At 39.0% G+C, this 20,367-nt stretch overlaps 1 protein-coding gene across 2 annotated transcripts in view; it reads left to right on the top strand.

Annotated features, from left to right (window-relative positions):
- Positions 1–19,599, top strand: part of srbd1 (S1 RNA binding domain 1) — a 266,461-nt gene extending 246,862 nt beyond the window's left edge. For both annotated transcript variants that reach the window (XM_048601256.1, XM_048601257.1), the window contains exons 20-21: positions 4,958–5,142; positions 18,191–19,599. In XM_048601256.1, coding sequence (XP_048457213.1) covers positions 4,958–5,142; positions 18,191–18,480 — 475 coding nt within the window. In that variant the 3' untranslated portion in view covers positions 18,481–19,599. The remainder of the gene's footprint in view (positions 1–4,957; positions 5,143–18,190) is intronic.
- The last annotated feature ends 768 nt before the right edge of the window (positions 19,600–20,367 follow it).

Here is a 20,367-nt window from a genome sequence, read left to right on the forward strand (position 1 = left end):
TTCTGTAGTTTCTAATGGAGAATACTGAGATACAGTCTATTAGACTAGACGGGATTGAGGTTCATAAAGAGGAGGTGTTAGCAATTCTGGAAGGTGTGAAAATAGATAAGTCCCCTGGGCCGGATGGGATTTATCCTAGGATTCTCTGGGAAGCTAGAGAGGAGATTGAAGAGCCTTTGGCTTTGATCTTTATGTCGTCATTGTCTTCAGGAATAGTGCCAGAAGACTGGAGACTAGCAAATGTTGTCCCCTTGTTCAAGAAGGGGAGTAGAGACAACCCTGGTAATTATAGACCAGTGAGCCTTACTTCGGTTGTGGGTAAAGTGTTGGAAAGGATTATAAGAGATAGGATTTATAATCATCTAGAAAGGAATAATTTGATTAGGGATAGTCAACACGGTTTTGTGAAGGGTAGGTCGTGCCTCACAAACCTTATTGAGTTCTTTGAGAAGGTGACCAAACAGGTGGATGAGGGTAAAGCGGTTGATGTGGTGTATATGGATTTCAGTAAAGCGTTTGATAAGGTTCCCCATGGTAGGCTATTGCAGAAAATACGGAGGCATGGGATTGAGGGTGATTTAGCGGTTTGGATCAGAAATTGGCTAGCTGTAAGAAGACAGAGGGTGGTGGTTGATGGGAAATGTTCATCCTGGAGTTCAGTTACTAGTGGTGTACCTCAAGGATTTGTTTTGGGGCCACTGCTGTTTGTCATTTTTATAAATGACCTGGATGAGGGCGTAGAAGGATGGGTTAGTAAATTTGCAGATGACACCAAAGTCGGTGGAGTTGTGGATAGTGCGGAAGGATGTTGCAGGTTACAGAGGGACATAGATAAGCTGCAGAGCTGGGCTGAGAGGTGGCAAATGGAGTTTAATGTGGAAAAGTGTGAGGTGATTCACTTTGGAAGGAGTAACAGGAATACAGAGTACTGGGTTAATGGTAAGATTCTTGGTAGTGTGGATGAGCAGAGAGATCTCGGTGTCCATGTGCATAGATCACTGAAATTTGCCACCCAGGTTGATAGCGTTGTTAAGAAGGCGTACGGTATGTTAGGTTTTATTGGTAGAGGGATTGAGTTTTGGAGCCATGAGGTCATGTTTCAGCTGTACAAAACTCTGTTGCAGCCGCACTTGGAGCATTGCGTATAGTTCTGGTCACCGCATTATAGGAAGGATGTGGAAGCATTGGAAAGGATGCAGAGGAGATTTACCAGGATGTTGCCTGGTATGGAGGGAGGGTCTTATGAGGAAAGGCTGAGGGTCTTGAGGCTGTTTTTGTTAGAGAGAAGAAGGTTAAGAGGTGACTTGATAGAGACATACAAGATGATCAGAGGATTAGATAGGGTGGACAGTGGGAGCCTTTTTCCTTGGATGGTGATGGCTAGCACGAGGGGACATAGCTTTAAATTGAGGGGTGATAGATATAGGACAGATGTCAGAGGTAGGTTCTTTACTCAGAGAGTAGTAAGGGCGTGGAATGCCCTGCCTGCAAAAATAGTAGACTCGCCAACTTTAAGGGCATTTAAATGGTCATTGGATAAACATATGGATGATAATGGAATAGTTTAGGTTAGATGGGCTTCAGATTGATTTCACAGGTCAGCGCAACATCGAGGGCCGAAGGGCCTGTACTGTGCTGTAATGTTTTATGGTCCTGGCAGAGCAGTTGCCATACTAGGCCATTATGCACCCGGACAGTATGCTTTCAATGGTGCCTCTGTAGAAGTTGGTGAGTGTCTGTATGGACATGGCAAATTGCCTCAGGGAGAAGAGGCCTTGTTGTGCCTTCTTGACCGTCGCATCCATTTGATAAGTCCAGGACAGGTTGACGGTTATCGTCACTCCAAGGAACTTGACGCTCTCCACCTCCTTAACCTCAGTTCCATTGATGTAGATGGGGGTGTGTTCTCCCCCTTTCTTTCTGAAGTCAATGATCAGTTCTTTAGTTTTGCCAATGTTGAGAGAGAGGTCGTTCTCATTGCACAACATCAACTAAGCCCTCTATTTAGAATACAGACGCAGTATTAGCATTCACAAAGGAATCTAAAGCGACTCTTCTCAAATTTCAGAGATTTTGGTATTAAGCTTTTGGCCTATGGTGTTCTTCGCACTCAAGGCCATCAGTTTGCCATATAGAGTCTCAATCTTTGGAGAAAATGTTATAACATACTGATATGCAGTAAGGTTGTACTGCATTCAATAAAAGGGAGAACTACATGTCAGACTTACCAGTATTTCTCTTCAATTGCAGATTTCAGCTTAATTAATATTAGAAGTTTTCTGGTAGATACAGTACATATTTTTAAAAGATATGAATTACATTCGGATGGAATTTTGCGAGGCTGTTATGTACAATTCAATTATCTAGGTGATGTCCTACACCACAGTAGTGAAGCTCAGTTGCTTTCTAGATGTCATCTGAACCAGGAGATTATATTACAGCAATAAGTCACTTCAGCTCAACTGTTATTATAGTAGTAATAGTATATTTGTACTAATTTTTAAGTGGTTATGGTGCTGTAACATCTGTGTGGCTATGGAATCTGTTGAAGTCTAGCAGTCTACGGCATGACAGTCTTTTGAAGAGGCAATTAAGTCTTGAAGTAGAATGGGGGAGTACAACAGAAGCCATGATGAAAGTCTTTTGACATATCAATATATAACAAGAAGGGCTAGTGCTAGGTTTCATGTAGCAAACTGATTAGAGGTCTGGGAAAAATATGTAGGCAGACTGTTTTACAGGAACCTAGGAAAAGATGTAATTAGACTAGACTGTTTAGCTACCAAGCTCACTTTTTCCACAGATCATGGACTCCAGGCCAACAGTTTAACCCTGGGTAGCCCCCATACTCTTTGATTCTGAAAGACATTCAAACAAATATCCAACCATATTCATTTATTTGTGTTTTTCCTGTATTCAACTGAATCCTGCTTCCTTCCATGTTAGATTCTTGTTTGATTCATTCATGAAATGTTGGCATTGCTGATGAGGGCTGTCGTCTATAAAGAAACCACACATTTCGTGGATCAGTTTGTGCTACTTTCAATAATGTCCAGTCCTGGACCCAGCTGAATATTTATCCACATGTATTTGAAGGTTGTATAACTACCCTTGCTGGGATCTGTTTCAGTAAATTTTTCCAATACGTGTTTTGATTGATGCTCATTTAAGCACTGTTCTTTGCTTACTTAAGTATCTCCTCTTCAATCAGCAATATAAATATATAAAGGTTAAGGTCTGAGATCATACTCCAACCCCTGCATCCCTCACATTGTCAGTCTTTTCTCTAACGTATCTAATTCTGAACTGTAAGCTTCTCTTCACAGCTTAGAGTCCTATGTCCCTCATCCTCGTGGTTTGAACTTGCTCCCATGAGCCAAAGCCCGTTTTGATGGTGTATTCGAAATGCATACATTAGGGAAAATTTAATCCTGCTTGTCCAACTGAACCTGGTGAACAAGCAGTTAAAATCACATGTGGAATTTACCTGCTGGTGGCTGGTTACCTTCCCACAGGTTCCAAATTGAGCTTACTGTTCTTAGCACACAGTGGAAAAAACAACAGTGGGAAGCAGCAAATATGTGGACCAGGTCCCATGGATGTCACTAAACTTCAATTGGTAGCTTAACCAAAGGCCTGCATGGAAAAGCCATTGTGGCCCTTCTACCAAGTCAACCAAGTAAATCTAAATTCCCCCAACAAATGTTGCTTTGGTTCTTGCTGATGCTCCTCCAACCGTCAGAAATAAAGTTTAGGTCTTCTTTAACTTGATTTGACCTCCTCCCAGCTCCCCCCATCATCAACCACTGAGTTTGGTGACTGCACTAAGTGCCTGTGACTATTCCTGCTTCTTAACATTCAACTCCACCTGCTGAGCTTCGAACAAAAACCTAATTATGTCTATGCAAATGAGGGCTAAAACCGCCTGAGCCCTCTTCCAGCACATACGTCTGCTGCCCTAAGTTAAAATTGGAACTATTATTCCAAATATGGCCTCGTCTGTGATGCATGCAATGTTAAAATAACTTAGAATCTAATCCTTTTGAGACGGAATCTGTTTTTGATTAGCTTTTTGGAAACTGCTTGATATCAACTGGAAACTTACAGTGAACAATAGTAATTGTACTTGCATCCTTTTCCTTTTCCACATGTGCTAATAACCATCATTTTAATCATGTTCATGTGTTTGTTATTTTACTGTTCCAAAATACATTGGTTTACATCTGTCCACATTAAAATCCAACTACTGCTTATTAGTCCATCTGGCCCAAACCTTTGTGAAAACTTTTTTTTTCACTCTTTACATTAATAACTTTTTTGAGAAGTACAAAACACCACTAAAGTTCAGAAATGAATGAAAGGATTAGATAAATCAGAACTTCTTGCCAGGATAATAGGTTTAGGTTTGAAAATTCTGCTGAATGTAAGAGGAAGGAAACCCTGAAGGAGACAGGGAGTTCTACAGCTTCGAGGTACTAGGAAGGAATGAATACAGGTCAGAGAAGGATACGGTTAGTCCTGTTTTCAAACACAGAGGATGCATAGAGAACGAAGTGTGTGAAGGACATACTGTAATGTATTCAGGGTTTAGTAGGAAAAGGACCTGAAACTCCAGGAATCATTAGCACAACGTTTTGTATTTAGCATTACCATCTGTTTCCTATTTCCAAACTAGTTTTTAATCCATTTGTTTCATTAATTTCATGATCCATAACTTTAAAATCTTACTTTTAATCTATTAATCTACTTCAGCTAGGTGGTTGCTTTGACAATTGTCTATCTAGTGGCTCACTGATAATTTCTTGTTCCCACTGTCAGAATACTTCTATAACATTATGTGATGAACTTTTATGAACTTTCATTAATTCCTAAGTAGTTTTGTGAAGGAAACATTTTAATAAGCACGGGGCGTTTTTATTGTTTTAATTGCATTTCATAATTTTCTTTAATTTCCCAGGTTCTTATCCTTCATCAGTGGAGACCTGTCTGACATTGGAAGGCCTGCTATGCAGTGCAATGTGAATGCAGCACTGAAAACCAGTTCAATGGATGCCTTAGCTGAAAAGTTTGAGACAACTGTACCAACACTGCAGACGATTATTGATGGACTGGTACAGCCTCACGACTATGACATTAGAGCAGGTAATGAGTTCTAACAACAGCAAATAATCATCTTGGGTAATTCAACAACATTACTGTAATTAAATGTATATTTTAGAACTGTCTGAATTTATATGATGTTCATAAAAATCCTTAGCTATTGTTATCAAGATCCCTTTTAACAATCTGTCTACTTGAATTTACTGGTGTTGATAGTAAACTAACAACCTAAATTCTATAACCAATCCCAAAATGAGTCATCCAGTTATAAATCTTGATTAGCCTAATGCTACAATTTAGTCCAGTACAAATATCCTATCATTTTTTATGCTTCGTGTAAAGAAATTACTAGAGTTTAGTGTTGTAGCATCACGCCAACTGAAAAGAACGAAGCAGTTATTATTTCTCAAAATGGCCAATAAAAATAGAGAAAATTAAATGATATTATAAATTTCCTCTTGGCGTGAGAGATGATGCCTGTTAATTCTGCCATAGCTAAGGTTCAAGTATGCAGATGATGACTTTTAACCAAACTAACATCGTTAGTTCCAAATTCTAAAATTTATAAATAAGAATCTCCTAATTTAACTTGTATCACAGTCAAATGGCAATGGCTTAGACCAACAATTAAGGAAAGCTGATGCTGGAATGCTAATTTGTTACTCTTTATTCATTTAGAAGTCTCTTCTTCTCAGGAGGCAGGATTTCTTGGATGGCTAGGCATCCCTCCCCATACCAGCCGTAGAAGCAATAGGTCATACGTTCCAACCTCAATATTTGATGGGACATTAATTATCATTGTTAGGACTGTAGTTGCGAGCTCTGTCTCTCTTACACACACACACACATGCACATAAAAGCAACACACTGACACACTCTCACTCACACATACATAAACACACGCGAGCACACAGACACACATTCCCCTGCTCCAAAGAGCCCAAAAGGGCCTTGGTAGTTATTTATTTAATTGACCATTTAAAGGCCTCAACCAGCCTTATGGTGAGAGCTCCACCACACTTCATAAGGCCAGCAGGAAGGCCTTCTGCTGCATTTTACAATGTCCCCACCTCCCAGCAAACTATGCCCGGAAAGAGAGAGAGTGAAAATTAATTTAATAGAATTTTACAGCACAGGAGGAAAGAGTGGCCAATCTGTCTTGCTCCTTATTCTCTCTGCATTTTCCTTTCTGTAAATAATTATTGAACCTGTTTCCTCCACTCATTCTGTCAATGCAATCCAGGTTATAATAACGCACTGAATTTTTTTAAAAATTGGTGGTTCCTCCACTGCCTGTCTCCCTATCAACTTGTAATCATTTTGAACACTTATTAAATCTGTTCAGAACAGCACAGTCCCCATTTCTGGTCTTTAAACCCCTAATCGCTGGGACAATTTGAATAAATCCCCCCTCCATCTTTTCCAAGGCTTCATGCCCTTCCTAATGTGTGGCATCAAGAACTGGGACACAGTACTCTTGCTGAGAGCTAACAGTGATTTATAAATGCATTGTAACTTTCATGATTTTCTACTCCAAGCCAGGTTTCATATCGCTATAGATCTCATATGCCTCTTCAACACATTTGTCAACTTCTTATGTCTCCTTCAAAGATATGTGTAGTAACACCCAAGGTCATCTGTTCCTGTTCCTCTTTTAGTGTTGTGCCATTTAGTTCATGGTAAATGCCTCTGCTGTTTTTCTTTCCAAAATCATTTCACAAAAGTCAATCCTCTTCATTGTCTGCTACATTTCAAATTTCATGTCATCGGTCCTGCCAAATTCAGGTCAGTAATATATATCAAAGGGGCAGTGGTCCTAATATAGTGGTCCCAGGGGACACCACTGTATAATTCCCTCCCATCTGAAAACAACCATTCATTATTATTCTCTACTTTTAGTCTCGCAGCCAATTTCATGCTGTCACTACCCCTTAATCCTCTAGATTTAGGTTTTTCTGACAAGTTTATTAAATCTCTTCGAGGAACTTTCCTAAACTGATAGTGAAGACTGCAAAATATTTGCCCTAAAGGGATTTGTCAGAGGAAGAACAGATAAACTGCTGTGTCAGCCTTATAATACAGAATATTTAGAGGAAGACGTTGACATAGAGTCATAGATCATGGAAACAGACTCTTTGATCCAACTAGTCTATGCTGAACATTATCCCAAACTAAACTAGTGCCACCTGCCTGCTCCTGGCCCATATCCTTCCAAACCTTTCCTATTCATGTGCCTGTCCAAATGTCTTTTAAATATTGTAACTGTACCCGCATCCGCTACTTCCTCAGGAAGTTCATTCCACATGTGAACCACCCTCTGTGTAAAACAAAAATTGCCTCTCATGTCTTGTTTATAACTCTGTCCTCTCACCTTAAAAATGTGCCCCACAATCTTGAAATCTCCCGTCTTAGGGAAAAGATAACTACCATTAACTCTATCTCTACCTCTCATTATTTTATAAACTTCTATCAGGTTGCCTCTCAACCTCCTACATTCCAGTGAAAGAAATCGCAGCCTATCCAGCCTTTCTTTATAACTGAAACCTTCCATACCAGGGCAACATCCTGGTAAATCTCTTCTGAACCCTCACCAGTTTGATAATACCCTTTCTATAACTGGGTGACCAGAACTGGACACAATATTCCAGAAGAGGCTTCACCAATGTCTTGCACAGCCTCAACATGACCTCCCAACTCCAATACTCAAAAGACTGAGCAATGAAGGCAAGCATGCTGAATGCCTTTTTAACCACCCCGTCTATATGTGACGAACTTCAAAGAATTAAATACCTGTACCCCAGGTTCCTCTGTTCTACAATACTACCCAGGGCCCTACCATTAGTTGTATAAGCCCTACCCTTGTTTGTTGTACCACAATGCAATACCTCTCGTTTATCCAGATTGAACTCCATCTGCTATTTTTCAACCCATTGACCCATTTGATTAAGATCTCTCTCTAATCTTAGAAAACCTTCACTGTCTACTGTGCCACCAATTTTGATGTTGTCGACAAACTTACTAACCATACCTTCTATATTCTCATCCAAATCATTTAGATAAATGACAAACAAAAGAGGACCCGGAACCAATCCCTGTGGAACACCACTAGTCACAGGCCTCCAGTCTGAAAAGTAACCCTGCACCATTGCTCTCTGCCTCCTGCTGTTAAGCCAATTATGTATCCAACTGGCAAGCTCACTCTAAATCTCATGTGACCTAACTTTACTGATTAGTCTACCATGCGGAACCTTCTGAAACGCTTTTCTAAAATCCAAATAAACAGCATCTACTGTTCTGCCATCATCAGTCTTTATGGTAACTTCCTCAAAAAACTCAGTCAAGTTTGTGAGAAAAGATTTTCCTGGCATAAAACCATGCTGACTATCCCTAATCAATTTTTGCCTCTCTATATGTCCAATAATCCTATATTTTATAGTCACTTTCAACAATTTGCCCACAACTGAGTCAGATTCACAGGCCTATAGTTCCCTGGTTTCTCCTTACAACCTTTCTTATACAAAGGTACAACATTAGCCACTCTCCAGTCATCAAGCACTTCACCCGTAGTTAGAGATGATGCAAATATTGCTTCAAGGATTCTCTCAATTTCCTCCCTTTCTTTCCACAACATTCTGGGATTATATTAGATCAGGTCCCGGACATTTATCCACCTTTATATTCTCTAGGACCTCCCAAACTTCCTCTTCTGTAATGTGTACTGTTTCTAAAACATCAAAGTTTGTTTTTCTGCATTCTCTAGACTCTATTTCTTTCTCCACAGTAAAAACTGACACGACAAGTACATTTAGTATTTCTCCCATTTCCTGTGGTTCAACACAAAGATGACCTTGTCTCAAGTTACCCTCCTGCACTTAATGTTTTCGTAGAATCTCTTGATTATCCTTAACATTATCTGCCAATGCTATCTCATATCTCCTTTTTGTCTTCCTGATTTTTTTCTTATGAATGCCACTACACTGTATATTGATCAAGAGATTCAATTGAACCAAGTTGTCTGTGTCAAAAATAAGATTCTTTTTTTATTCATGACTAGAGCCTCAATATCTTTATTCATCCACTGTTCCTCAATCTTACCAGCCTTTCCCTTCACTCTAATAGGAACATAACACCTCCAAACTCTTGTCATCACACTCTTAAATGCCTCCCGCTTGTCAGATGTCCTTTTACTGGCAAATGGTCTACTTCAATCAACTTATGAAAGTTCTTGTCTCATACCATTAAAATTTGCCTTACTCCAATTAAAACCTTTAATTTTTATGGAAGGCTTATCCTTTTCCATAACCATTTTGAAACTAATAGAATTATGATCGCTACACCCAAAGTGTTCCCCACTTTTACTTCAGTCACCTGCCCTGCCTTATTGCCCAAAAGTAGATCTAGTTTTGCTCCTTCTCTAGTTGGAGCATCCACATATTGACAATTTTCTTGAACAAATTTGACAAATTCTTCACCATCCAAACCTTTAACACTATAGTAGACCCAGTCGATGTTTGGAAAATTAAAATCCTCCATTATTACAACGTTATTGTGCTTACATATATCTGAGATCTCCTTACATATTTGTTTCTCAATTTCCCTCTTAGTATTGGGGGGGACCTATAGTGCAATCCCATCAAAGTGATCTTTTCTTTCTTATTTCTAATCTCTACCCGTATATTTTCACTAGATGATACTTCAGAAATATCTTCTCTAGTTAACAACAGTAATGCATTCCTTAATCAATCACGCCAACACCCCCTGCTTTCTTGCCTCATTTCCTATCTTTTCTCTTGCATCTAAAATCCAGAACATCGAGCTGCCAGTCTTGTCCATCTCTCAGCCAAGTTTCTGTAATAACTATAATGTTCCAATCCCATGCTCTTAAATATGCCCTGAGTTCATCAGCCTTACCTGTAAGACCCCTTGCATTGAAATAAATGGAATTTAATTCTTCAGAGTTACTACATACTCTGACTCTCTCTTGTCTTTCTTTCCTAATTGACGTGCTGTCCTCACATTCAGAACCTTCCCCATTAATTCTTCCATTTACACTGCTACTTCAAATTCCTCCACTCCCCCCCTCTATCAGTATTAATGGAATGAGCAAATCTCCCTGCTAAGATATTAGTTCCTTTCCAGTTCAGGTTAGACCCATCCTTTATAAACAGGTCTTTTCTATCCCAAAAGACATTCCAATTGTCCGAAAACCTGAATCCCTGACAATAAACCAGCTCTTCAACCATTGATTTATCTCCTTTATCCTTTTATTCCTTCCCTCGTTTGAGCTTGGCATTGGGAGTAAACCAGAAATTACTATTTTTAATCTTCTACCTAACCTCTTAAATTCACTCTGTACTACTTTAATCTTTTCCCTAAAAATGTCATTCCTACCAGTGTGTACAATAATTTCTCGTTTCTCAATCTCACCTTTAATAATATGCGTGAAACATTTAGAGATGTGCTGAATCCTAGCACCAGGAAAGCAACAAACCATCCTAAATTTACGCTCACTGCCACAGAATCTCCTGTCTGTGCCCCTGTATAACAACAATTCTATTAAATTTTGTCAAATGCTGCTTAACGTAAGAATCATTTCAAATGTCCAATAACTGACTGCCCCTTCCATTTGCCTTGGAGAGACTATCTCCTTTAACAGTTCCAAAAACTGAATATCTGTTTGATCGAGGAATAGCCACCTGAGACTTTTGAACTAACTTTTTACCTTTCCTGACAGTAATCTATCTATCTGACTGATCCTGCTGTGTAATTACTTTTCTAAACCTATAAGCCATTTCACTCCGTACCTCATTATGTGCCCTTCATAACATTAAGCCCAAAAAAAAACTTCCAATAACACCTGATATATAAAATAAACTACCTTTCATTACCTACAGAAAATAATGTTAATATGGAAAAAATTTTAAAAATATATGTATCAAACATATAAAGCCTAAATAAAATCAACCACTTAGTTGATTAACTAAATGAACAATGACTCCTCTGCAATAAATTTCTTGAAGGGAAAAAAAATCTTCTCCAGAGCTGACCACGTGTGGGACTCCCCAGAACGAAAACACACTCCTTATTTAAAGAAAAAACTGTTCGGTTTTTCAAAAAGAACTTTTGCAATATAAGAAAAAATCTCTTTAAAATGTGTATAGATGTTTTTAACTTCTGAATTTAGAATAAAAAAAACTCAGCCCTTCACTATAGACCCTAAAAGCTCGTTTAAAAAAAAAAGTCCATTTGAGTGCTAATTAAACAAAATGAATAAAACTCTTATATTAGTGAAATATAATAATTGTAATAACTTTGGGAAAAATAGCTATAATAAATCTTTAACCGAGCCTGCAATCCCAAGAGCAGCTGCAAGATCCATGCTGCCTCCTTTTATAGCATTCACTGGACGAGTAATTCAGAGACCCAGGTAAATGCTCTTTGGATACTGGTTTAATTCAGTTAAATTAAAAAAAAATGGGATTGAAAAGCTAATTTCAGTGATGGTGAGCATGAAACTATCATGGATTATCATAAAAACCTATCTGGTTCAGTAATGTCCATTAGAAAAGGAAGTCTGCCATCAACATCCGGAGTTACTCCAGATACTTACCAATGTGGTTGACTTCTAACTGCCCCCTGAAATAATCTAGCAAGCTACTCAGTTCAAGGATAATTGGGAATTGGCAACATATGCCTGCCTTACCCACAATGCTCACATCCCATCAAATGTTTCTTTCCAAAGGACAAAAAGACCTTCATGACAATATGCAAAGATATGGGTTTAAGCATTATTTCTGAACATATTCAGGAGAATACATGCCAATAGAAGCTCCTGTTACTCACTGCTGTCCACCCTGCATTGTAGAGAAGCCTTCCTTAGTTGTGCCTCAACCTATCTTCTCATGAAAAGTCATTGAGCCGAAATGCCAATTGCTTTTCTCACTATAGAAGCTGCCTAACCTGATGGATATTTTTCGCGTTTTCTGTTTTTATTTCCACTTAATTTTTGCTGTTAGTTCTGTTCCTAGAAATTCCAATCTAATGTATATCTTCTTAAAAAGATTCTTGAGATATTATTGCATTCTGTACTGCAGATCTACCAACACAATACTCCAGTAATTTATTTGTTTGAGGTCTTCAGAAAACAATAGAAGTTCTGACAAAAGTCAGATAATTGCCATAACAAGGTGTAGAGCTGGATGAACATAGCAGGCCAAACAGCATCAGAGGAGCAGAAAGCTGACGTTTCGGGCCTGGACCCTTCTTCAGAAATGGTCCCACTTCTGAAGAATGGTCCAGACCCAAAATGTCAGATTTCCTGCTCCTCTGATGCTGCCTGGCCTGCTGTGTGCATCCAGCTCTACACCTTGTTATCTCAGATTCTCCAGCATCAGCAGTTCCCACTATCTCTGAGATAATTGCCATGTTGCTCATCATGTAACCTCTTTGTCACAGAAAGTCAAAACACCACAGTACAATCTTACAATCAGTTATTATATTACTTAGAGTATGTCGGTTCTGGATATAGATGGCATCTGTAAAAATAAGCCAGTTTGTTTTGTGATCAGTACTGTAAAGCTTTCTGATCACTATGCTAATGTCATTCACACATTCTTTTAAGGACTTTGTACCACATTTGTTTTCTTCTGTGAGCTTTGGTTTCACACTTTACCTTCTCAAGGTGGTTATTTCAAACAGACATGTAGTATGCTGAAATACTCAAAAGAACAACAACAACATGCAAGTTACTCAGCTTTTCACATAATCTGCCGGATCTTTTATGTGCGCGGAAGTACTTGTGGTTGTTAGATTAATGGAATCAGAAACAGATGACTGGTTCTGGAGTAGATATTAACAGAAAACGATCATTGCTTCATTCCTCCTTAAACTTTTTATTTAGCTAATTCTTTTCCTTGCCAAATTGCCATAATTATGCTTGAGTGCTCGTAAGCAGACTGAAGAATAAAGTTATGATACTGAGAGGTTTAACAGAAGGAGCATGCTGAGCTGGAACTAAATGATATATACAAATTAGTTGTTTAAAAAGTACAGAAAGACATTTGGGGAGAAAAGAGCCATAATTGACAGCATGAGGTGTATAGCCTACAAGAGTATTTCTAATGTTTTTCTACATTTATCATCATGCATCTATTAACACTTGAAACTCATAATAGATACGCTTGGTTAAGTAGTTCCAGTTCAGTACTTCCACCTGTGTGGATGTATTTTAGAAATGATTCAGGATTTCCCCTCTACCTGAACTTGTTAAGCAACAAACTGAATACACAGTTCCAGAAATGGCCAGCTCTATTTAACGACATGCTCCTTAAAAAGGGATGCTGAAATCACCTCCACTCATGTGCTACATGAATGTGTGTGCATGTGAAGTGATAACCCCCCTTGACATTGACACTACCCCATCAATGGATTCTACTTTCAAAGCTGACAGAGTGCCACATAAGAATAAGGGGTCAAGGAGGTGAATTGTGATCAGAACAAATACATTTTTGCTGGATTTTGATTTTAACACCTTCGGGGAGAGAGAAAAGGGAAGAAATTGTCAATTTTTGGCCAACTGATGGAGAGTACCACATTATTGCCTTATTCAAATGATACTGAGGTTGTTGACTTGCTCACTGAGCTGGCTTGTTTTCTTTCAGACGTTTCGTCACCATGCTAGGTAACATCATCAGTGGGGCCTCCGATGAAGGCTTTGTCCATGGTGATGAAACATCTGAATGAAAACAAGCCAGCTCGATGAGCAAATCAACAACCTCACCCACAACCCGAGCTACAAATCTTTGCTAAAACCTTAAAATCAAATGATATTGCCCATTAACTTTAGAATCTTATTTTTTAGCCAGAAGGAGGCATAAAAAAATTAATCCACTAAAGCATAGTATAATTTACCTCGTTATTTCTCTTGATTAGTGCAATTTTCCCTTCCTCCAAGGATGCAGTCCACCTCCATACATTTTGGCACTCATATCTTTTTTCAAAAATTGCTACTTCACAACTGCGAGTTTCAAAAATTGAAGTTTACTTGAGTGTTTTTGCCATTCTGTATACTTTTTACTCTCTCACAGCAGATTCAAAGATGTTGACAGCTGTAATGAATCTTATCCTCTTGCTCCTGTACCATTACACACAGTGCCTTTAGTGCACAAAAGGATTTGAGTGAAGAAACCCATCAGTGGGAATATGGGGTTGTGAAGGATCCCAATCTACCTTTAGGGTATCGAGCCTAAACCATTCAAGAATTTCATCGCAGAAGAGGAGCTCATTGTCTATGACAAACTGTGCATCTTTGGAAACTCTTATCTGTCACCTATTTACTTGCTTGGCCAATAAAGATAACTAAACTTCTTCCTGAACCAAGTGATCTTTCAAACTGGTTGAATTGGCATTTACTGTTGAGACCACCTCCTTACATTGACAATGAGCTTCTTTCCTTCAGCCCTCCTTCCTGTCCTAACAGCTCTTCCACATCAGGTGTACAAACAGGAAACTTTGTGCCCTACGGTTCATCTCAGTGGCAGTACACTCACCTCTGAGTAAGTTGGTCAAAGATTCAAGTCTCACTGCAGAACCATGGCAGCAGGCTAGTATGTCATTTGGCCCTTCAAACCTCTGCCACTCAACAACATCATGGCTGAGCTGGTTGTGGTCACAGCTCCACTTTCCTGTCTGCACTCTCATAAACCTTGACTCCTTGTCATTTAAAAATCTTCAGTAATTTTCCACACTTTAACAACCCTCAAAGAAAAACATTTCTTCTTATGTCTGCTTAAAAGAAAGACCTCTTAAGTCTCCTGGTTTTAGTGTCCCCACAGAGAAAGCATTCTGATAGCCACCCTATACCGACTCCTTCAAATGATATATGTTTCAATAAGATCACCTCTCGTTCTTCTAAACTCCAAAGGAGCTTAACCTGTTCAAACTTTCTAGCAAGATCCCAGGAGTGAGTTGAATGAACGTTCTCTGAACTTCTTTTAAAATAAATCATTTTTTTTCAAATAAGCAAACCAAAACTCTACAGTACTTGGGATGTGGTCTCACTACCACCCTGCACAGCTGAAGTAAAATTTCCCTAGTCTTGTTTTCCATTCCCATTGCAATAAGCAACAACTCTCCATTTGCCTTCCTAATTATTTCCTATCCTACAAGCAAATATTTTGATTCATGTACTAGGACACCCAGAACCCTGTGTCCTGCAATTTTTCCATTTTGATAGTACACTGCTTTTCTATACTACCTGCCAAAGTGGACAGATTGAAATTCACCCATATTATATTCCCATCTGCCAATTTTCTTTTCCCATTCACTTAATCTGTCTATACCCCTTCACAGACTCTCTACCTCCTCTTGTCAACTTATTTTCCTTTCTGTTTTAGATTTAATGACAAATCTCCTCACTGTACATTTGGCCTCTTATCCAAAGAACTGCTGTTGGTTGTAAATAGTTGTGGACCCGGCACTGATCCCTAACCCCGAAAATGACTCATGTCTCTCGTTTCTGATTCCTGTTAGCTAACCAGTCCTTTAGCCATGCTTATACGTTAACCCCTACTCCATGTGCTGTTAGTTTGTCTGGTAACCTTTGATGCAACATCTCATCAAATACCTTTTAGAAGCCCAAGTACAACAGATCTACCAGTTCCCCTCTATCCACCATGAATGTTACTTCACCAAATAATAGATTAGTTAAACATGACTTTCATTTGACAATGACATGTCAACTGTGCCTGGTCAATTCATAATTTTCTAAGTGTCGTGCTATATCCTCCTTGAATAATGCATTAGAGCACATTCCTGTGACACATTTTAGACTAACAGGCCTGTAGTTCCATGCATTTTGCTCCCCTACCACCTTGAATAAGGGGGTTACATTTGCTATTATCCACTTCACTAGGACCATTCCAGAATCTAAATAATTTTGGACAATTATAACTAATTCATCTCATAACTGTGTCAATACTTTAAGTCTCTAATCCTGTTAGCCTTTCTCCTCATCTCAGTCCTAGATGGTCTACCCCAGATCCTTAAATTGTGACTGTGGTTCTGGATTCCCTGGATGTTTTTTTCTTTATTCATTCATGGAAAGGGGGCATCGCTGGCCAGGCCAGCATTTATTGCCAACCCCTAAATCTCAAGCCAGAGGGCAGTTATCAGTCAACCACATTGCTGTGGGTCTGGGGTCACATGTAGGCCAGACCAGGTAAGGATGGCAGTTTCCTTTCCTAAGGACATCAGTGAACCAGGTGGGTTTTTCCTGATGATTGGCAACAGATTCATGGTCATCGTTAGACTGTTAATTCCAGACAGTTATTGAATTCAAATTTCACCATCTGCCATGGCGGGATTCGAACCCAGACCCCCGGAACATTACCTGGGTATCTGGATTAACAGTCCAACAATAATACCACTAGGCCATTGCCTCCCCAACCTAACATTGTTCCTGTATTTATCCTGTCTAGTCCTGTTAGAATTTTATAAGTTTCAATGAGATTCCACCCCCCCACGCCAATTCTTCTAAACTTCAGAGCATTTGATCCTAATCAATCCAGCCTTTTTTCATGCGTCAGTCCATTCCAATTGCCATTCCAGGAATCCGTCTGGTAAATCTTTGTTATAGTCCCCTCATGGCGAGAACATCATTCCTCTGATCAGGAAACCAGAACTGCACACAATACTTCAGATGTGGTCTCACCAAGGCCCTTTGGAATTGCAGCAAGACTTTGTTGCTCTTATACTCATCCACTCGCTATGAAGGCCAACATCTAATTGGCTGCCTCTACCACCTGCTGAGCCTGCATGCTTCCTTTCAGTGACTGGTGTTTCAGGATACCCAAGTCTCGTTGCACCTCTCCATATCCCAATCTATCACCATCTGCCATGCATTTACCCATTCAACTTGTCTAAATTTCACTGAAGCATCTCTACATCCTGCTCACAGTTTACCCTGCCACCCGGCTTTGTGTTATCTGCAAACCTGGTAATATTACATTTAGTTCCCTCATCTAAATCATTAATTTATATTGTGAATAGCTGGGTCCTAGCACTAAGCCCTATGGTATCTCACTGATCATTGCCTGCCATTCAAAAAAAGACCTGTTTATTTCTACTGTTCGTTTCTTGTCTGCCAACCACTGTCAATACACTAAACCCAATCCCATGTGTTTCAGTTGTGGATGTTAATCTCTTATTGAGACCTTATCAAAAGCCTTCTGAAAGCCTAAGTAAACCATATCTGCTGGCTTCCCCTTATTAACCCTACTCATTACATCCTTGACACATGAATGTATGTTTGGTACATACATATAAACTGCTTCTTTATTTCTTTGCTGTATGACTAACTGCCATGTTAGCCGACTAAATAAATGAGCAGAATTCAAAACTAATTGGCTGTAAATTTGCCAGATATGAAGAATGATGCTATATAAGTCGTTGCTTCAATTGTTGCTACGGGCAGTTGATATTGCACAGAAGTATTTCTACTATGCAGGCAAAAGTATGCGATATTACATGACCTTTTAAGTTGCACGTACATTTAAATTGTGTAACAGCAAAATATGTCCAACCACAAAATGGACAGTCTTTTTATTGAGAGAGTGTTTGAAAATTTGGAGCCCATCCATGTTATTCAAATGAGGTAGACTATGAAAATACAGGCACAGTCACTACTGCTAACTCTGGCTAAGCAGATATCCCATTAGCTAAAGCACATGTGTCCCTTGCAAATCCAGGTTAACTCTAGCATAATAATATCCAATCTCAATGCTTCAACCCTCAGAACTATATAAATGTGTTTGGTTATTGTACCTTTTCACACATCCGTAGAATTTTTAATTGTTACTGGTCATGTTTGAGACATTGTATATTATGAACTAAATTAGAAATTTAAAGACATTTTGTTACCACAATAAGCTGCCTAAACAATGACTAGGCCAAGGGAATAATTGAATAAAAAGAACTCCATTTGAAACAATCCATTATTTAATTTTAGACACAATTTTCAAAATGTTGACATTTTCTTTGTCTTGCAAGAACTGAATTTTCATCTAATCTGTCTTGTTTTGTGCCTGTGCAGGATTTGAGCAGCAGGATTTTAAAAGGAACATTGTCTCTCTCAATGACCTGAGAACGGGAACTGTTTTGACTGGAAGGGTGGAAAATGCTACTCTGTTTGGCGTCTTTGTTGACATCGGTGTTGGTCGATCCGGTCTGATCCCTATTCGTTATATTACAGCAGCCAAGCTGCCTGCAACTAAAAGACGTCGAAGTCTAGGTCTTGGTCCTGGTGAAAGGGTGGAAGTTAAAGTGCTGGAGATTGACCATGCAAGAAACCGTATTTCATTAGATCTTATTCGAGTTTTGTAAACTGATAAAATTTCTTCAGTCAAATTCTTAGATTTTCCATTTTCCCCACCTTGGATTGGTGGAAATTCAGTGGCGTTCCCTCTGATGAATGTTAGATTTCTCAGCCCTAATGTTGTATTGTCACTGATGCTGCAGTGCTCAGCATCATCCCATAATATTTGAAGGACCATTTTTTTTGTTTATCATGTATGTTAAAAGTTTAAAAATTGATATTAAAAACTGTAGTGTTATCTGCAGCATTTGGCAATTCAGTGTGAATAGCTGTCCAAACTTGTGCACAGACACAACTTTACTGACCAATTTGTACATTTGAGAATATAAGGCTTCAGCAATCTTTCACTCAATTACCCTAACATTACACACCTAGCTCTGGTCATGTCTGTAATCTGTCCATGTATAAATGTTTATTGCTTAAACGTAAAAAATGTTTAACTTCAAACTTAACAACATCATTACCACCCGTGTCTGCGGATCTGACCTAAGCAACTAAATTTATGAAACAGGCTGCATTGTCTTTTGATTATGCACAAATCATCAATATAATACCACTGGAATTTGATATATTTCACAACCACTGTACACAAGACTTCCAAATTTTAAAAGCTTCCTACGATTGTCAGCCTTTAATTTTAGCTCCAATAACCACAGTTACCGTTTCAAGTTGTCATAACTAAAATACAAAGTGGATGGTTTTAACAAATGGTCTTTCCTTCAACACCCTAGCTTCAGTTGATTAATTTTTTTCATAATTGTTTTTTACATACCCAGGCTTAGCTGCAAAAAGAAGCGTCCATTTTAAATGAGCAGCCCCATTAGGGCTAATATTCAGAATAGTCTTTCTGATTTACAGGCTTTACTGAAATAATGCCTTTTTTTAGGCAGTTCACGTATCCGTTTCTACAGCCTATTGTTGTTCCTTGCCCCTTCCTATCATCGATGACAAATTCACTTTTTGAATATTCAATTGTGTAAAGATTCAAGAACAAGAGCCTTAAAAACTGATTTGTTTGATGGTCAGGTGTGTCTATGTGTTGTTTGAATCGTGTTTTGAATATGCTTCTATCAGACCAATTTCGATCAATGATTTTGTGCGAAATTAAACATCTCTGATTTTACGATCATGATTGACTGCATTTATTTCAGCACCTGGGTGACCGTATTTGGTTCAGCTTTGGAGTCTTGTGACACAAGAGTGGGTTCAAGTCCTACCTGTGCTGAGGTGTGTTATCCCACATTCCAAATGGGTTGATTTTAAAACAAAAATTATTTTGCTGATTCAGCTTAGAAACAAATAATTAAAAGTCTTGATTCTAAATTTTGGGTTAAAATTTTGTGTTTACTTAAAATTGGGAAATTATACTAAAGATTATCTGCCAGTCCTTCTTTGTAAAAACATCGATTTAATGTTCAGATTCAATGTTCTTTGTTTGGGGTAGCATAGTGGCTCAGTGGTTAGCACTGCTGCCTGACAGCACCAGGGACCCTAGTTCAATCCCACCCTCGGACGACTGCCTGTGTGGAGTTTGCACATTCTCCCCGTGTCTGCGTGGGTTTCCTCCGGGTGCTCCAGCTTCCTCCCACAGTCCAAAGATGTGCAGACTAGGTGCATCGGCCATGCTAAATTGCCCATAGTGTTCAGGGATGTGTAGATTAGGTGGGTTTTAGGGGGATGGGATTCTCTGAGGGTCGGTGTGGGCTTGTTGGGCCAAAGGGCCTGTTTCCACACTGTAGGGATTCTATGATTCTATGATATAGAAGCTGCCCAGTTTTTAAAATAAACACGTTGCAATGGAACATCTGACAAAACTGATGTGGGCTGTATTGTATTGTTCTATCTTTTCTGTTCTAACCCTACCAGGATAAAATGTAGAATCGTATAAGATAGAA

The sequence above is a fragment of the Rhincodon typus genome, chromosome 9, assembly GCF_021869965.1.
Source record: "Rhincodon typus isolate 14 chromosome 9, sRhiTyp1.1, whole genome shotgun sequence".
NCBI classification, from domain to species: Eukaryota; Metazoa; Chordata; class Chondrichthyes; order Orectolobiformes; family Rhincodontidae; genus Rhincodon; species Rhincodon typus.